Source organism: Mesoplodon bidens (assembly GCF_964165515.1).
Source record: "Mesoplodon bidens genome assembly, chromosome: 6".
NCBI classification, from domain to species: domain Eukaryota; kingdom Metazoa; phylum Chordata; class Mammalia; order Artiodactyla; family Ziphiidae; genus Mesoplodon; species Mesoplodon bidens.
In genome coordinates this window covers 31,265,704-31,283,465 of record NC_138162.1, presented here as the reverse complement: position 1 = coordinate 31,283,465, position 17,762 = coordinate 31,265,704, and the positions used below count along the sequence as shown (strand labels likewise).

General features: G+C 44.2%; 3 protein-coding genes across 3 annotated transcripts in view; 1 reads left to right on the top strand and 2 right to left on the bottom strand.

The window, feature by feature from the left end:
* Positions 1 to 17,762, bottom strand: part of LOC308619537 (trimeric intracellular cation channel type B-like) — a 289,391-nt gene that overhangs the window by 160,602 nt on the left and 111,027 nt on the right. The gene's annotated exons all lie outside the window — the stretch shown is intronic.
* TMEM38B (transmembrane protein 38B) overlaps positions 1 to 17,762 on the bottom strand; it is a 116,375-nt gene that overhangs the window by 13,624 nt on the left and 84,989 nt on the right. The gene's annotated exons all lie outside the window — the stretch shown is intronic.
* On the top strand, positions 15,319 to 16,177 carry LOC308618817 (small ribosomal subunit protein bS6m-like). Its single transcript, XM_081237088.1, has one exon. It carries the CDS (start codon positions 15,421 to 15,423, stop codon positions 15,793 to 15,795), a length of 375 nt encoding a protein of 124 aa, XP_081093214.1. The 5' UTR covers positions 15,319 to 15,420; the 3' UTR covers positions 15,796 to 16,177.

Sequence of the window (17,762 nt, the reverse complement as noted above, 5' to 3'; positions counted from 1 at the left end):
TAATCTTGCCCCCCTCAGGGAGTGAGCAAGCAAGGGAACCTATTGTTTGTTCTTGCTCCCTGCTGCTCCAACAGGGGCCGCAATAAAGCCTTGCCTGAATTTCCTGTCTGGCCTCTGGTCAATTTCTACTGACTGGGGAAGGCCAAGAACCCCGGTCAGTAACACAACCAGCAGGGAGGGAAGAAAAGTAAGCCTTTGCAGGCAGTATCTTTCTGTGTCTTCCTTTCTCTGCAGTAGGAACCTTGCTGACGCACTGGTGGATCCAAATATTCTTCAGTAGGTCGTTCCCATGCTTACAAATATCCCTGCTTACAAGGACAACACTACAGACGTCCTTCAGGCCAGGAGCCGAGTTCCTCAGACTATGTGAATTGCCTGCTAGAGGGATTTCGGACTCTCTCCCCTCTTTGCCTAGAAAAGGCTGAAAGTAATACTACTTGAACAAGGGAACTCTCAGATGCCCTTTTGACCCTGATTTTATAATTCAGCGTCCAGTCAGGAAGAGGGCTTTTATTTAACACATATTTAATGAGCCCCTCCTGTGTGCTGAGAGTTAAGTTTCTTTCACTCATCCATTGGAACTCAGTCTCAAGAGAAACCCACAGAGCCCCTCAGGTCATCTTACCCAACACCCACTGGGAAAAGAAGCCCACCCTTGAACTCAAGTCAACACATTTTTCCTACAGTCAAATGCCATGGAAAATTCCAAGAAGCAGAAGGCATGGCCTATTCTCCAGGAGACTTACAAGGCTGCAGCATGTAAATGCAGGGACCACTTGCACATTTGTGAAAGAAGCCCTATCAGCTCAGTTTCTGCCTTGCCTAGCATTTCCACTATCAGCACCTCCACTGATGCAATGCATTCCCTGGGGTTCCAGGACAACAAAGAGAAGGGCAAAGACTAGTCTGGTTCATGGACTCTTCATAATTTTTATTGGTTTCATTATCCTCTTCAGCCTGATAGCAGCAGGTCATGTCTGCCCTCCCACCTGGATGCAAGGAGCAGCTGTAGCAAAGGTTTACAGAAGTTAAAACCCTCTCCTGGGCTTCCTTGGTGGCGCAGTGGTTGAGAGTCCACCTGCCGATGCAGGGGACACGGGTTCTTGCCCCGGTCCGGGAAGATCCCACATGCTGCGGAGTTGCGGGGCCCGTGAGCCATGGCCGCTGAGCCTGCACGTCTGGAGCCTGTGCTCCGCAACGGGAGAGGCCACAGCAGTGAGAGGCCCGCGGACCGCAAAAAAAAAAAAAAAAAAAAACCTCCCCACCACGCTGCGCCATGAGGACAAAATTTTTCCCTTACCCTCCTTCAGCATCATAACAGTCGTGCATGATAAAGGTACATTCTTAAGAGAAACAGGAAGAACGCTGAGAGCCCTTTGCAGAGATGTCTGTCCTCAGTGGGACCCTCTAGGGATCTTAGCCCCTTTTAAATGGCATCCTTTCAAGACCCCCCTGAAAAGTCCCAAACTAAGTTAAATTAGTAAATATATGCTAAGTGTTTAGAACTGTGTTTAGTCCATTGTAAACACTGTCAGTGTTTGTCATTATTATTACTATTTTTTTTTTCCTTCCCATCACAATCATTGCTCATCACGGGCTATAAGAGGGGTTTCTGGCTTGGTTTCCCTCCTGAGCCCAGATCCTTGCCCAAAATCTCAGCCCATCTGACACGGTCCTAGACATGGCAAAGCTCTTGCTGGCTCCCTTTCCCAGTAAAGTTCAACTTGTTCTCTTTATTCTCAGCCCAGCATGGAGTTCTGCTATGAACCACACACAACACACCCTGATATCAAGAATCACACTTGATTGGACCCACTCAGCTTCTCAGCTCTCTAGTTTTGACTCGTGTAGCTAAAACAAACCCCATGTGGTGGGCCACCTGCTGGCACCCAGAGGCATGTGTGTGAAGGTAACAGGTCTCAGGGCTCTGACCAAGCTGAGAATATTTTTTCAAAGGTCATATATACAGCCAGAAAGAGTCTGGGTCATATCAGTGAGGAAACTCCAGAGAAGTGGCGTTAGGTCTCTGCTATACGGTTACACTGAAGAAACAAATAGGCAAATAACAAGGAAGTCAGAAACCAAGAATCCTGGGGACCGGTCAGGAAGGTACAAAATGACCTAAAGCAGTTTGGGCCAAAGACTATGAATGCCATCTCCCTGAGGACAGAGATTTTGTTTCTTTTGTTCCGTGCTATGATCCTGCGCTTGGAAAACTCTCCAATATTCACTGAATGAAGAAATGGATGAATCATCAGGTGTAGTGGTCCTCTTTCATACGGTGCTGGCTAATGGCATGGCAAGACTGGGAGAAGCATAGGCCTCAAAATGCAAAGAATTTGAAGCACTAGACACTAATCCCCCAAGGATCAACCCTAAATGTTCCTCTAGCCTGTACAATGAGCTGCGGGCTTGCTGTTCCAGTTCTGTGGTTTGGGGTCCCTCCCTGCTGTTTGAGCCCTTGTACTTCCCCCCATCCAAGCACTTATTACCCTGCAGTGTATTCTTCCTCTTTTCTATCTTCCCTACTGAACAGGACACACCACCTGGCACATAATAAAAACTCACGAATGTTGTTAAGTGACCCTGCCCTGAGGATTTACCCACAGAGATGAATGGGCAAAAAAAAGAGAATAATACAATTTGCTGTTTGGGGCCTTATTTCTCCTGGAAATCAGGGCAAGAATGGGGTTTCTGCTTTTACCTAAAGGTAACAGGATAAATTGAGAACCAACAGGACAATATCCAAGAGGGTTTGACTTTCTAGAGTGACCAAGATGGCAAGCGTGCTTAAAACTGAATTTAAAAACTTAAAATAATAACAAGGATAATAATGATGGACATAAAGAGAGGAGGTGGGGTTATTAATCAATGAGGAGCTGGACCTGAATCGGCAGAGTAATGTGTCCACCACGAGAGCTGACGTGACCCTCAGCTGCACAGACACACGTGCACCCAGAAGAAGGGAAAAACAGCCCTGTCCCTCTCTGCACTAGTCAGGCCACACCTTGAGTGTGAGTGGTGGCTGCTCTCAGCTCTGGACCCTACACCGTAAGAAGAGAATAGAAAACTCAGATGTGTTCAGTTGAAAGCATCCATAAGATAAGTGGACTCAAACTCATGGCACGAGAGGACCTGTCAAAGAAACCAACTGGCTTGGAGGTGACTGGAAGTGACATAAGAGCTGTGATCAATATCAAAAGGCCTGTTAGACTAGAAACTGAGGCTCAAGGATGTTCAGTTCCTGGATCCAAATCACAATGACTTGGTGGTAGAGCTGAGAATCAAACTCTAGTCTTACCATTCTAAATCCGAAAATCATTATGCTTGAAATGGACAGGACTTGATGTCTTAGAAAAAGCCCTTTGGGTCTCAAGTCCCCATCAATATGAGGACGAAGCTACATCACTTAAGCCAGTGGTGCTTGGCAGCTTTCGGCATTGTACATACATTAAACAGAGGAAGGGAAATCAGAATGCCCTTAGCAACTTGGGTAAACTTTCTCACAGGGCCAGCAAGCTGACACCTACTTACAGTGACATTATGTATTTTAGCCACCCTAGTCTGAAATATGCAATAATGGAGATTGGATCATAGTCACAGTTCTCAAAGTCTGAGCAGGGTGATGGCTGGAACCTCTGTATTCATTCAACAAATATTTTTGAGCACCTCCTCAAACCAAGCACCATGTGCAGTGCCGGGTACACAGTGGCTAACAAAATAGTAATGTAGTAGAAGAGGCAAGCATTAATCAATAAACCACAAATAAATTGTATATAATGAACAACCGTGATAAATATAATGAAGGCAAGTAACTGGATTTTATAAGAGAAAATAACAGGAGGACGGGGGTTATTAAACAGTGTAAGCTCTCCCCCACCACCCACCCCCCGTGTTGTTCTCTCTGGGGAAAGCTGTGTTTTAGAACCAGGCTTGCCCTAAGGCCAAAATTGAGGACTTGCAAGTTCAGGCATACCTCCAGAGAACACTCTGGAGCTTCAATGAAAAAGTCCATCGTAGGTCAAACAGAGAGGACAATGAGCATTGCCATAAAGGACAGACACTCCCTGAGAATGTGTTACCACCTGAGAATAAGAAATACAAGAGGAACCCTCTTAGCTCTGCTAAGTTAGTTGAAAGGTAAAAGGAAGCAGGAAGTAGGCAGGAAGAGATACAGCACGTGAGCAGTAAGTAATCTTCAACTCATGACACCACCCACTAGTCACGGTAGTAGCAGAAATGACATGTGCCCACACAAACACTTGTACATGGATGTTCATAGAAGCTTCATTCATAATGTCCCAGCACTGGAAACAACCATAATGTTCATCAACTGGTGAATGGATAAAGAAATTGTGGTATATTTGTGAAATGGAATAGTAGTCAACAGTAAGAAGGAATGCACTACTGATGTCCACAAGGATACTGATGAATCTCACAGACAAAATGCAAAGTGAAAGAAACGAGACACAAAAGAAGAACCCACATTATATAATTCCATTTATATGAAACACTAGCCAGACAACTAATCAGCAGTGATATAAGTCAAGTCAGCATCTTCCTGGGGTGGGGGACAGGTAGGGGAGACAGGAGGCAGAGATTAACTGAAAAGAGAGAAACATTAAGAGAACCGTCGGAGGAGATGGAAATGTTCTGTGTCTTCACTGGGGTGGGAGTTTCACGGGTCAGTAGCCTGTACACTAGCATGCATAAATTTTATTGGATGCAAATTACGCCTCAATGAAGTTGATTTTTTTTTTAATTTCCTCATTCTTTCAGTCCGGTGCAATATTCTTTCAGAAAATGAAACAAGTTCCTTAGAGGGAAGGAGGCCGACAAAATTATAGTGCTATACCTGAAATCACTCCACCGTCCTGGCATTTAATTAATGGGGGTGAATGCCAACCCTCACCAGTGTCCAGTCCGCTGCCTGAGACACTGAGGACATCCTCTTCTCCCCCGACAGGTAGCAGCCAGCCTCAGCACCTACGGTGACCGTTTCTTTCAGGAGACCTGCCAACCTGTTATTCATGTAGAAAAGGCAAAACTATGAGCACAGTAAAAATACTGCCACATTGCCAGGCCAGAACGCCCCAGGTGATCACTGAGACTAGAGGACCCCTTTGGGGAAACTGCATTATAAGGCCAAGGCCTCTGCCTGTGAAACCCTTTGCTTTAATTACATAGCAAATGTCGTGGAGGATATTGTTCACTACTTCATCCTGTCCCCAGTACAGAGAGACACGAGAGAAATTCTTCTCTGGTCTTAGTCCCAGGATTAACTGTGCTAAGTTGTTTGTCATTTACGAATACTAATGCATACTAATACGATTCCTCTTTTGGAATCATCTGCTCAGAAGTTAAATATGTGCCCCGCATCTAGAAAGCGTGCAAAAATTTAAGGCACACGTTTTAGCCATTAACCTCACCCAGGTTTCACATTTATTTCCCTGTCATTATTTTCCTTTTGCTTTAAGTTCCTCAATTACACTTTTTAATAAACTTTAGTTTATAGAGCAGTTTTAGGTTCACAGCAAAACTAAGCAGAAAGTAGAGGATGCCCATACACTCCCTTCCCCGGCTCATGCACAATCTCCCCCATTATAAGCATCACTCGCCAGACTGCTACTGTTAGCATCTATGAACCTACATTGACACCAGTCGACCTCAGCATCACCCAAAATCCACAGTTTTACATTGGGGTTCACTCTTAGTGTCGTATATTGTACAAGTGTGGATAAATGTATAATGCCACGTATCCACCATTATAGTATCAGACAGAATAGTTTCAGTGACCTGTGCTCCCCTTGTGTTCCATCTTTTAACCCCTTCCCCCAGTCCCAGCCCTCAGTAACCACTGGTATTTTTACTGTGCTCATAGTTTTGCCTTTTCCAGAATGTCATATAGTTGGAGTCATACAGTATGTATCCTTTCTGATTGGCTTCTTTCACTTAGTAATAGGCATTTAAGGCCTTTTTATGGCTTGATAGCACATTTCTTTTTAGCACTGAATACTATTTCATTGCCTGGGTGTACCACAGTTTATCCATTCACCTACTGAAGGGTATCTTGGTTGCTTCCAAGTTTTGGAAATTATGAATAAAGCTGCTATCTGTGTGCAGGTTTTTTGTGGACGTGAGGTTTCAACTCCTTTCGGTAAATACCAAGGAGTGCAATTGCTGGACTGTATGGTAAGAGACTATTTAGTTTTATAAGAAATCTCCAAACTGTCTTCTAAAAGGACTGTACCATTTTGCATTCCCACCAGCAATAAACGAGAGTTCCTGTTGCTCTACGTCTTATCCAGCTTTTGATGTTGTCAGTCGTTTGGATTTTAGCCATTTTAATAAGTGTGTAGTGGTATCACATTGTTTTAATTTGCATTTCCCGAATGACATGTGATGCTGAGCATCTTTTCACACGGTGTTTGCCATCTGTATAGCTTCTCTGGTGAGGTGTCTGTTCAGATCGCTTGCCCATTTTTTAATTGGGTTGTTTTAGTTTTAAGAGCGCTTTGTATATTTTTGGCTAACAGTCTTTTAATGATATGTCTTTTGCATATATTTTCTCCCAATCTGTGGCTTGTCTTCTCATTCTCAATTACTTTATAGAAATCTTTTTGTAGAGTATATTTTTAAAAGTCACCCTGATCCTTTTGGGGACAAATTAGTATATTGATAGTTTTTACACAGATTTTAAATATGAATAGAATAGTGAAGGTTGTACCGGGGCGATTTTTTCTTTCTCTTGTTGTCTATCTTTTGCTGCTTTGTTTTGGCTCACTTACTGACTGCAAAGGCTTCAACAAATCCCTTCCTCTTTCAGGGCCTCAGTTTCTTCTTCTGCAAGATGAAAGAGCTGAATTAGACGATGCCTGGGGTTCCTTAAATATCTCACACTATACACCCTGATGGCACAGCCAGTGGAGGGCAGAACTCCAACTCATATCATAGCAACAGAGAGGCCCATACCCTAAGCAATCTGAAAAATGGATTTAACATGCTGACATAAGGTGAGGTGCCTAGTGACTCTCTCCAATCTTCACTAACATCTCTTTGAAGAGATACACCAAAATTGGGTATTATTTGATATACTTCTTGGAGAAGGATCTGGGATAGAAATCTCTCCAGTGCTGAACTGCTGACTGATAAAGTGGAAGAAACACCAATACTCTGGGTTAAAAATGAATGTAGGGGAGATTGGAAAAATGGAAGTGAAAATGCTTTATAAATCTAAACTTGGAAATGCTTAGGGAAAAAAGCAAATGAATAAGAAGAGGCATTTCAAGCCCATGGAATCCTAGCACCTCTGGGTGCTCTCGCAGCCATTAGCACCACTTCAATGATGGTAAAGAGTCCTTGGAACCTCAAACTTTTTCCTATGATTCCCATCCCTTACCATTATTAAACTAATAGTTTTGGGTTTGTTTTCTTTTTTTTTTTTTTACAAATGAAGAAACTGAGGTTTAGAGAGATCAAATGATCCACCCAAGACTACACAAGAAGTGGCAGAAAAGAGCTGAGGTTCCAAGTCTTCCACCTTCAAATCCAGGATTCTTTCCACCCCACATTCCGACCCCGCTGTGATTTGGCCCAATTTCATCACTTTCCTGGGCAAATCTCTCCCTTCCTATGTCCACTGCCATTCTTCCTCTTCAGTCCCAGCTGCTGACCAATTTTATAGGGCTTTATGGACACATTTCTGATGATGCTAAGCCAGGAGAGATGATTAATAACACAGATGTTGGGTGAAGAACTGAAAACAACCCTAACAGGTTGGAATGCAGAGCAGAAACCAATATGATGAAATGTTACGGGTTTAATATAAAAACTTGAACAAGGTATGCCCCGACGCAGCTGGGTGCTGCTTTGTGTCTCCACATTTCATGCTGGTTCCCTGCCTAGAATGCCTTCCACCCTAGCCTACCTACCCAGAATCTGCTCTTCATCCTGCAAATCCCACCTGAATTATCTTCTCCTCTTGGAAGCCTTACCTGGGACACCCAGGCAGAATTGTCAAATCTTTCTTTGGTGTCATAACTATACCTAGAACACTTTTATTGATGCATTGACCTCAGAGTACTGTGTAATTGTGTGTATATGTCTGTTTCCTCTCTGGAAGCCAAAAGTCCATCGAATCATCGCAAGAATCCTGTGCACATCGTCATTATTTGTTTACATGTCTGCAAACTCCTGGAGAGCAGGACCTGGGTCTCATTCATGCTGTATCCCCAGCCAGCACCAGACCAAAGCATATAAACTTTGATGCCAGCCAGTATGCTAGTGAACAAGACAGACAAAAGTCCTATCCCTGCAGTCTTATATTGTGGTAGAGGGAAGTCGATAACACACATCAAGTCAAAGCAAAAGAAGAGAAACATTTCAGATAGTGGCAAGTGCTATGAAAAAATAAACAGAATTATTAGAAAGGGACCAACGGAGGGCTATCTTAGTCAGGTCAAGACAGGGCTTTGACATTTGAGCTAAGGCTTGAATGATGCATAGGAACGAGCCGTGGGAAGACCTGGGGAGAGACCACTGCGGTCAGGAGAGCAGCGGGGTCAAATCAATCACTGAGCCACGAAGAGGCAGAGCACAGTCAAGGGGCAGAATCAAGCTACGTATGAAGTTTAGAATCATCCTTCAACGCGCCATGGGGGCAGGCGTGGAGGACTAGCATTAGAAGGGCAGGACGACCATGTCTTGAATGCCTTCCACATCCCTGCAACTCTACATACGTGATCTCATATCATCCACACAACCAGAGAGTAGACTATCCCCATTCTACAGGCAAGGAAACTGAGGCCCAGAGGGGAGGTGTGGCAGAAGTCAGATCTGGCTTGACCCCTGCCCTGGCTTTTCCCATCACACCACCCTGTCACCCTGCACCAGCTGCCTCCTGATACAGTAGAAAAAATGAGAGAAGAGACAACTCAGGTTTATGCCGGGTAAAAAGCAGTCAGTACCACAGAGGTGTGCAGACCAAAAGCTGACTGCTTTGGGTATTTCAGGACACGAACGAGCAGAGCCCGTCTCTCCTGCCCCTGCCCCTCTGTCATGGCCGCAGCATACCACCGGCACCCAGACAAGTCCTTCAAATACATTTTCTGAGTGTTGTGGTAAAGCTTCAGTTTGAAAAGAAACCTGGCTGTGAGAGCTGAGCTGCAGATGATTCCCTGAGCTCTCTCCCCCTAATGATGGTGCACGCAGACAGCCAGAGAAACAAAGGCTCGGGCCTTCTGTTGATTCAATGTCGTCTCATCTGAAGTCTAGGTATTTATTTCAATGCAGGACTTGGTTCCTTTAAAGGAAAAAAATCAAAGAGTCCCTGAAGAGATTCTCCTGCTAAGATTTCAATCTCCATTTCCTCCAAAATGGATGTCAAAGGCAGAAACCCCGGGATCCTTGTGACAGTCCACTTTGGGTTTCTAATTTTGACAAGGAAACCATAATCTGGTGGTCTAAGCCTTGACAAAGAATGCAAGAAAAAAAAATGAAAATCAAATTGAGGAATCGATCAAAAAACAAAAATGAGGCCTGAGCACAATGACATTCAGAGAAATAAAATCTCCTGAGGTTCTCGGCTAATACGAGCAGCTGGTGAAGACCACCAAAGACAAGAGAGTGAGAAAGGGCTTCCAGTGAGAGAAAGCAGAGTGGCTTCCAAGGAACAATGGGGCAGAAATTAGCATTCCAATGAGGCAGCACAAAGGGACCCTGGCCAAGCCCGGGAAGGAGGCCCCTCTCGTCCTGGACCCGTCTTAGGGTCCATTTGTATCTCTCGGCAGCCTCCCCGCAAAATAGGCTGGCTTCCTACATGTTATCTTCTTGTGTATTTTTTAATAGAAGTGTGTTTGGGGAGCTTCATTTAGCTAAAAATAAATCGCTTCTCTGCTTGATGTTTGGGCAGAATATGGCCCAGACATCCAAACACACACTTGTTGTCAGAACTTTGCTGTCTCCATTTCCCTTTCTTTTAATAAAAGTTTGGATTGCACTGAGCGTTCTTCCACTCTTAAGCTCCAAACATTTCAAACAGCACAAAAGATAGGACAAGATGAAAGGGAAAGTATCCACAAATAGACAGCTAGACAACTAGTTAGCAGCTGTCTGCTTTTCTTCAGGGGTTTAAAAAAAATTTTTTTTTCTGCAGGGGGGAAGAAGTTTATTTTTCATTCTTGAAGGAGGCTGACTACAGTCTCTCTCTCTCTCTCTCTCTCTCTCTCTCTCCCTCTTTCTCGCATTGGCCCTTTTCCAAGCCTGTTTAGTGTTAGAAGGAGAAAAACACTTACCATGCGATGTGTAACCCTGACCTTTAGAACTCATTGTCCTTCTGGGGCAACGTGTGGAGAGCTGCAGCGTTTAAGTGGAATTGCTCATTCTCCATCTTTTATAGTCCAGTGTTTGCAATTTAATGAGGTTTTGGTGTTCCATCAAGTAAGGGCATTTCTTTAACAAAAGGAACCCCGAAGGCTGGGTTTTGATTTAAAGACCTGCCCTGGCTTCGTGGAGCTGCTTTAAACCTATTTCGGACCCAGATCAAGTGAGGTTTAATTTGAACTTACTCCTCTTCCCCGCTGACAGTCCTGGCAAGGGCCTGATCCTTTAATTCCTGATTTTAATTGCAGCTGCACTGCAAGCGTCTGCCCTCTTTTCTCTCCCCTCACTGCCTGAGCACACCTTAACGCGTGAGATGAGGGTCCGGCAGCAGGAGGACACGCATCTGGAGCGTAGCTGAGAACACCTCCTCCCTCGGGGCTGGTCCAGACCCATTCTCAGCGCTGCAGGTGATGCTGCAGGAGGGGAAGAGAGTCCACGAGAGCTTCTCTGCCAGGGTTCCTTCAGGGCTGGAAAGGCGCACCTTTGCTCACACCTCAATCTGCAACACTGCACTGGCATCGCCTCCTGCCTGGCAAACACTGCCACGGGGCCCTGTAACTCACCTGGCCAGACCAGATTCATCCCCTACCCCTCATTCTCATGAGCGGCAATGTCATCCTTGTCTAGGAAGGGTTGTCAGCCCAGAGGGTCTGTCGACTACCTCTCCAATGTACCCACGCCCTCTTTCCCAGCCTCGGATGGTGCCCAGGTGTAGGCCTTCTTCATTCCTAACTGATGTTACAGCCTGAAGTCTCATTTCCCTCTAATTCATCCTCCATGCTATAGCACGAAAGTGTGTTGGGTTTTTTTATTATTATTATTATTACTATTCTGATCACCCTCATCACCATCCCCCAGTGATTCTCACCTGCCTCAGCATAAAGTCCTGAGCTGGTCTGGGCTGTAGGGCCCCTCACCATCTCATGTCTGTCCACCTCCACAACCTCTTCTCCCATCACTTACCCCCAAGCTCAACACCAGTCACATCACCTACGAACTCTCAGGTGTCCATGACTTTCTTCAAGCTGACCTCTCCGCCCAGTGTCCTTGCCCCACCCCAACCTGGCCAGCATCTCTGCCCACTACATGAAAGCTTTCCCTGACCCTGGTTTTGGTTAAGGGTCGCCCGTCTCCTGTCCCACAGCACTGCTGTCGGCCACTCGGTGGCACTAAGACTCATGCCCCCTTCCTCATCCTTCTGCATCCTAGCCAGACAGGGAACAACTCACTTACCTCTCTCCCCTCAGCCTAGCCCAGGACGAGCCATCAATAAATAAAAACTGACGGGTGGATTAACTAACTCATTAAACATCTAAGAAACAAGTCAGAGGATTCTACAGTCCTAGCAGCCATAGTAGGAAAAGAGGCCAAGAGGTCTTTCATGAAATCTCCCCTAGGTCAGCTTGTCTGTCTAGGGCTGACTTTCCATGGGATGGAGGGATGGCATGTAAGACACTGGGTGGGGAAAACATCTTGTCCCAGCCCTGTAGGCACCTCCTGGGCAGAGATACCTCAGTGCCACGGTGAGCCCTTCACATCCTGGAGCGGCAGCCTGCGGGTGCAGAACACGACATGGGCTGAAGTCCACAGGTGTGGATCCTCTGCCACTTACATGCTGTGGACTCTGCGCCTCCATCTGTGAAGTAGGATAATACCGCCCATCCTGCCTGCTTCATAATCTGGGCATGAGGATAACATCACATGCGAGAGCACTCTGCCAACCAAGGGTGACAAGCTAGCGTCCTTACTTGACGTTTTCAAGGGTCTACCGTCAGGTCAGCTCAGCAATTGTGCCTAAATTCTTTAAAAGTCTAACCCCTAGAAATGTTCTCCCATTAAAATCTTGAACATATATTTACAAGCAAGTAGGATATAAGACACACCTATGTGGCACAAAATAATATTCTGGAGGAGCAATCAGTGTGTTTTTCCTTCATGACCGATTTTCTTCACTGTTCCTCCGAGGACGTCTGCCTCCTCATGTGTGAGTCACCTAATGCTTGGAGGTAAGGGGGACACCAAGGAACCAGAAAACCAAGAGGGCCTATTCTTAGATATTGAGTTCAACACCACTGGTCCAGGTGTAAGATGGAAGGACCTAGAGCATACTCTCAGAGTGGGTTCTTCTTGCCACTAGACTGGACTAAAGACTCGGGTGGAGAGAAGAAAAGAGGAGGGACCCCATGGACAGAAACAGAGTGAGATGGAATGACCCCTGGCATCTGCCTGAGCAGGTGCCATCCATCACCATGGCAACCTGGGAGCGGAGTGGCAACCTGGGAGCGGAGTCGAAACCTGGCTCCCTCACTGTCATCTGCTGATGACAACCAATCAATAGCAACCCTCACATCACCCAGGAGAGGAGGTGTTCATCTCATCTCTGTTGCAAGAGTTTGCCCAGTTCCTCATCCAACCCACTCCATGTCAAAAATGGTCCAGGGCACTTGAAGGGCCCCCTCTACATGCAAACACACACACACACACAACATACAACTGCACTAAGCAGAAAATACTGCCCTGCAGACATGGGTGTTGGGATTGGGGGTGGGGGGGTATCCCCACACTTGTCCAAAGTGAGACTAGATGGAACCAGCATAAGGTCTCCCACCAAGCTAGCAATGGGACACACACACACATGCACACACACACACAACTCCATCTGCTCCCCTTACATGTGTATAAAGTACCCCTTAGACCTCACACAGAGCTTCACAAACTAAACAGATAAATCAAAGGCAAATTTCCAGGGAGAAAAACACTCAGCCTCTTAACAAATACAATAGAATATTTACTCTGAAGAGTTGACTTCGAATAATATCAAGGTCTTACCTAAAGTAGTTACTATAATACAATTTCTCTCTGTGTGCATCATCCTTACTCGTCAAGTGTCTGGCACATTTTGCTCATATCAAGGAGCGCTCCTGGAGCCAGATGATGCCAGCTACAGAAGGGTTAAACACTGACACCCACTGAGTTGGTAGGGGAGGGAGGGATGTTGGATGGTGTTACACAATCTCTGAGCATCCGTGTTTCTGCCCAAGAAGGGATCTGTTTTTTATTTATTCATACTCCGATCTTTCTGGCAAGAAGCAAGCAGGATTAAACCCCTCTGCCATCTCTGTAGCAAGGGCTGAGCGCAGTAATGGCTGAGCGAAGCCTGGAGCCTAAAGATGAGGAAAAGGCAGAGGGGGCAGAATCCTGCAAATAAATGAACAGCCTAAGTCCTAAGGGAGGAGCGAAGAAGCGGGTTCACAGCCACGCATGTTGGAGAATACAAACGTCACTCGTTCATTTGACCATAAATTTTTAGGCACCCTTATGCTCCGGGTATACTGCATTGTGGGAACGGAAGTCACACCATCAACAGAGCTGCTGCCCTCATGGAGGTTACTATCGACTACAAGAGAAACAATCACGGAGGCAATAACAATACTGTGGAAGGGAAAAGCTATGGTAGGGAAAGCAGGCTTCCCTGGAGGGTCCCTGTCACGGAAATACCCTGGAGAGGGACAGGAAAGTCACTGTCAGAAGTAACTTGGGCTTCCCTGGTGGCGCAGTGGTTGAGAGTCCACCTGCCGATGCAGGGCACATGGGTTCGTGCCCCGGTCCGGGAAGATCCCACATGCCGCGGAGCGGCTGAGCCCGTGAGCCATGGCCGCTGAGCCTGTGCATCCGGAGCCTGTGGTCCGCAATGAGAGAGGCCACAACAGTGAGAGGCCCACGTACCGCAAAAAAAAAAAAAAAAAAAAGTGTCAAATGCAATACAGAACTCTTAAATATTTCATGCCTTCTGTCAGAATATTAAAAATAAACTTCTTAGCATCCCAAGGCTATCAAAGGTCCTCCACCCCCCAAAATTTTTTTAACAAAAGTATAATCCCTGCTGGTGTTTATATTTGTTAAAAATTTTAAAAATCAAGACTTCTAACTTGAATATGATTTGAGTAGTTCTATACCATCCAAAGATGCCTGATACATACTAACTTTTTGCAGGCTCATGGTCTTGGTAGAAGAAATCATGTCAGTCACAAAGTTTTAAAATTATAACTGGGCTTTTAAACTACAAAATAAAATAAGAAAATCTAACATGATTTAGTACCTTTTCTTCTTCTTCTTCTTTTAATTATTTTTGCCAATAAGGTACCAAATTTCACTTCATCATTCTTCATTCAAATAGACTACTACCATACAAGATTTTAGTTTGTTTCTTCTTAATTAGGTGGTTGTTATCAAATGCCTGAGGACAATTCTCATTAGAGCTGAGCATTTTTACATAAGGGTAACTAGTTTTAATTTAAAATAATACTAAAAATATATGTACATGTACATTAAAATATAACCTATGTAAACTAGTAAGAGACATTCAACTAGAAAACTGAAAAGTACCCATTAAAAAGAAGACAAAGGTGAAATTTTTAAATTGAAATAATACTTAAGAATATATGAAATGCTGAGAAGAATAATTTCTCCTACAGTTAAAACAAATGTATTTTAAGGAGAGAGAAAAAAATAAGCTCCTCAAAACTTGCAAAGCAAAACATGGACTTAGTAACTTATTAAAAACTATACCTTTGATTTTCTTTTGAGAAAAAAGAAATAGTTTAAACAAGGGCATGAAACACACTTAAGATTAAGACTAATAATACTCTGCTCTCACTGAAAAATACTACTAGAAAAAAATTAAATAAAATTTCAGATATTTCCATTTAATGTGGGCAAAATATACAATGTTTATTTCTGAAATATAAGCTAATAATTTATTTTCATTCATAATATAAAGTGATTTAGGTAAAGTTTACTTTTCCTAGTACTCAAAATTAAACAGGAATTGTTTTCCATATCTAAGAATTATAATGGTAATGTGTAATAAAAGTTTAATTTTGCTAAACTAAAGCTCAAAGAGATTCAAATAAAAAACATGTGTGGGCTTTCACCGCCTGGGAGCCTTCCGGCCCAGCTGCCTGTCCGGTGTCCGCGGTCCCCGCCCTCCTGCGATCCGGGAGCCGGCTCGGTTCGGAGCCGAAAGCTGTGCGTTCGGGCATGCCCCGCTACGAGCTGGCTTTGATCCTGAAAGCCATGCAGCGGCCAGAGACCGCTGCTGCTTTGAAGCGTACGCTAGAAACCCTGATGGACAGAGGGGCTGTGGTGAGGAACTTGGAGAACCTGGGCGAGCGTGCACTTCCTTATACGATCTCCGCCCACAGTCAGCAGCACGCCAGGGGAGGGTATTTCTTGGTGGATTTTTATGCACCGACAACAACTGTTGAAGGCATAATGGAGCATTTGTCTCGAGACATTGATGTGGTTAGACCAAATATTGTAAAACACCCTCTGACCCAGGAAGTGAAAGAGTGTGAAGGGATCGTCCCAGTCCCACTTGAAGAAAAGCTGTATTCCACCAAGAAGAGGAAGTGAGAAGATGCACCAGATTTTAGCCTCCTACTTAATTCTCTCACTTTTGAGCACCATGGATTAATAACTGACCAGCTTGATCTTTATGTAAGAGGGTGCTTTCAGTGCCCTTTGATCTTTCTAAGGTACTTTTAGTTCTTGATCCCCTTTGCTGTGAGAAGTTGGGGAATGGCCTCCTTAGAGCCACTTTGTAATACATGGCATCAGAGCTCCCTGCTCGATTGCGTTTCACGAATGTAATTGGTCAGTGAGGGCTTTGCCCTACAGCAGCACTAACGCCGCTTAGAATAGCAAAGATTATAAACACCACTTTGGATTGCACGCTAGTCATTCAGACTGTATACCACCATGCAAAATAAAATGTTAAGACCATCGTAAAAAAAAATGTATGAAAATATCTAAACAATAAAACTTTAATTTTTGTTATTTTGCAATGACAGTAGGTTTACTTTTTCTTTTTTATTATTAGTTTCTGCTTTATAACAAAGTGAATCAGTCATACATATACATCAGTTCCCACATCCCTTCCCTCATGCATCTCCCTCCCTCCCACCCTCCCCATCCCACCCCTCCAGGCGGTCACAAAGCACCGAGCTGATCTCCCTGTGCTCTGCGGCTGCTTCCCACTATCTATCTACCTTACGTTTGGTAGTGTATATATATCCATGCCTCTCTTTCGCTTTGTCACAGCTTACCCTTCCCCCTCCCCATATCCTCAAGTCCATTCTCAAGTAGGTCTGTGTCTTTATTCCCGTTTTACCCCTAGGTTCTTCATGACTTTTTTTTTAAATTCCATATAAATGTGTTAGCATACGGTATTTGTCTTTCTCTTTCTGACTTACTTCACTCTGTATGACAGACTCTAGGTCTATCCACCTCATTACAAATAGCTCAGTTTCGTCTCTTTTTATTGCTGAGTAATATTCCATTGTATATATGTGCCACATCTTCTTTATCCATTCATCCGATGATGGACACTTAGGTTGTTTCCAGCTCCGGGCTATTGTGAATAGAGCTGCAATGAACATTTTGGTACATGTCTCTTTTTGAATTATGGTTTTCTCAGGGTATATGCCTAGTAGTGGGATTGCTGGGTCATATGGTAGTTGTATTTTTAGTTTTTTAAGGAATCTCCACACTGTTCTCCATAGTGGCTGTACCAATTCACATTCCCACCAGCAGTGCAAGAGTGTTCCCTTTTCTCCACACCCTCTCCAGCATTTATTGTTTCTAGATTTCTTGATGATGGCCATTCTGAATGGTGTGAGATGATATCTCATTGTAGTTTTGATTTGCATTTCTCTAATGATGAATGAGGTTGAGCATTCTTTCATGTGTTTGTTGGCAGTCTGTATATCTTCTTTGGAGAAATGCCTATTTAAGTCTTCTGACCATTTTTGGATTGGGTTGTTTGTTTTTTTGCTATTGAGCTGCATGAGCTGTTTATAAATTTTGGAGATTAATCCTTTGTCAGTTGCTTCATTTACAAATATTTTCTCCCATTCTGAGGGTTGTCTTTTAGTCTTTTTTATGGTTTCCTTTGCTGTGCAAAAGCTTTGAGGTTTCATTAGGTCCCATTTGTTTATCTTTGTTTTTATTTCCATTTCTCTAGGAGGTGGGTCCAAAAGAATCTTGCTGTGATTTATGTCATAGAGTGTTCTACGTATGTTTTCCTCTAAGAGTTTGATAGTTTCTGGCCTTACATTTAAGTCTTTAATCCATTTTGAGCTTATTTTTGTGTATGGTGTTAGGGAATGATCTAATCTCAAGCTTTTACATGTCCCTGTCCAGTATTCCCAGCACCACTTATTGAAGAGGCTGTCCTTTCTCCACTGTACATTCCTGCCTCCTTTATCAAAGATAAGTTGGCCATATGTGCGTGGGTTTATCTCCGGGCTTTGTATCCTGATCCACTGATCTATCTTTCTGTTTTTATGCCAGTACCACACTGTCTTAATTACTGTAGCTTT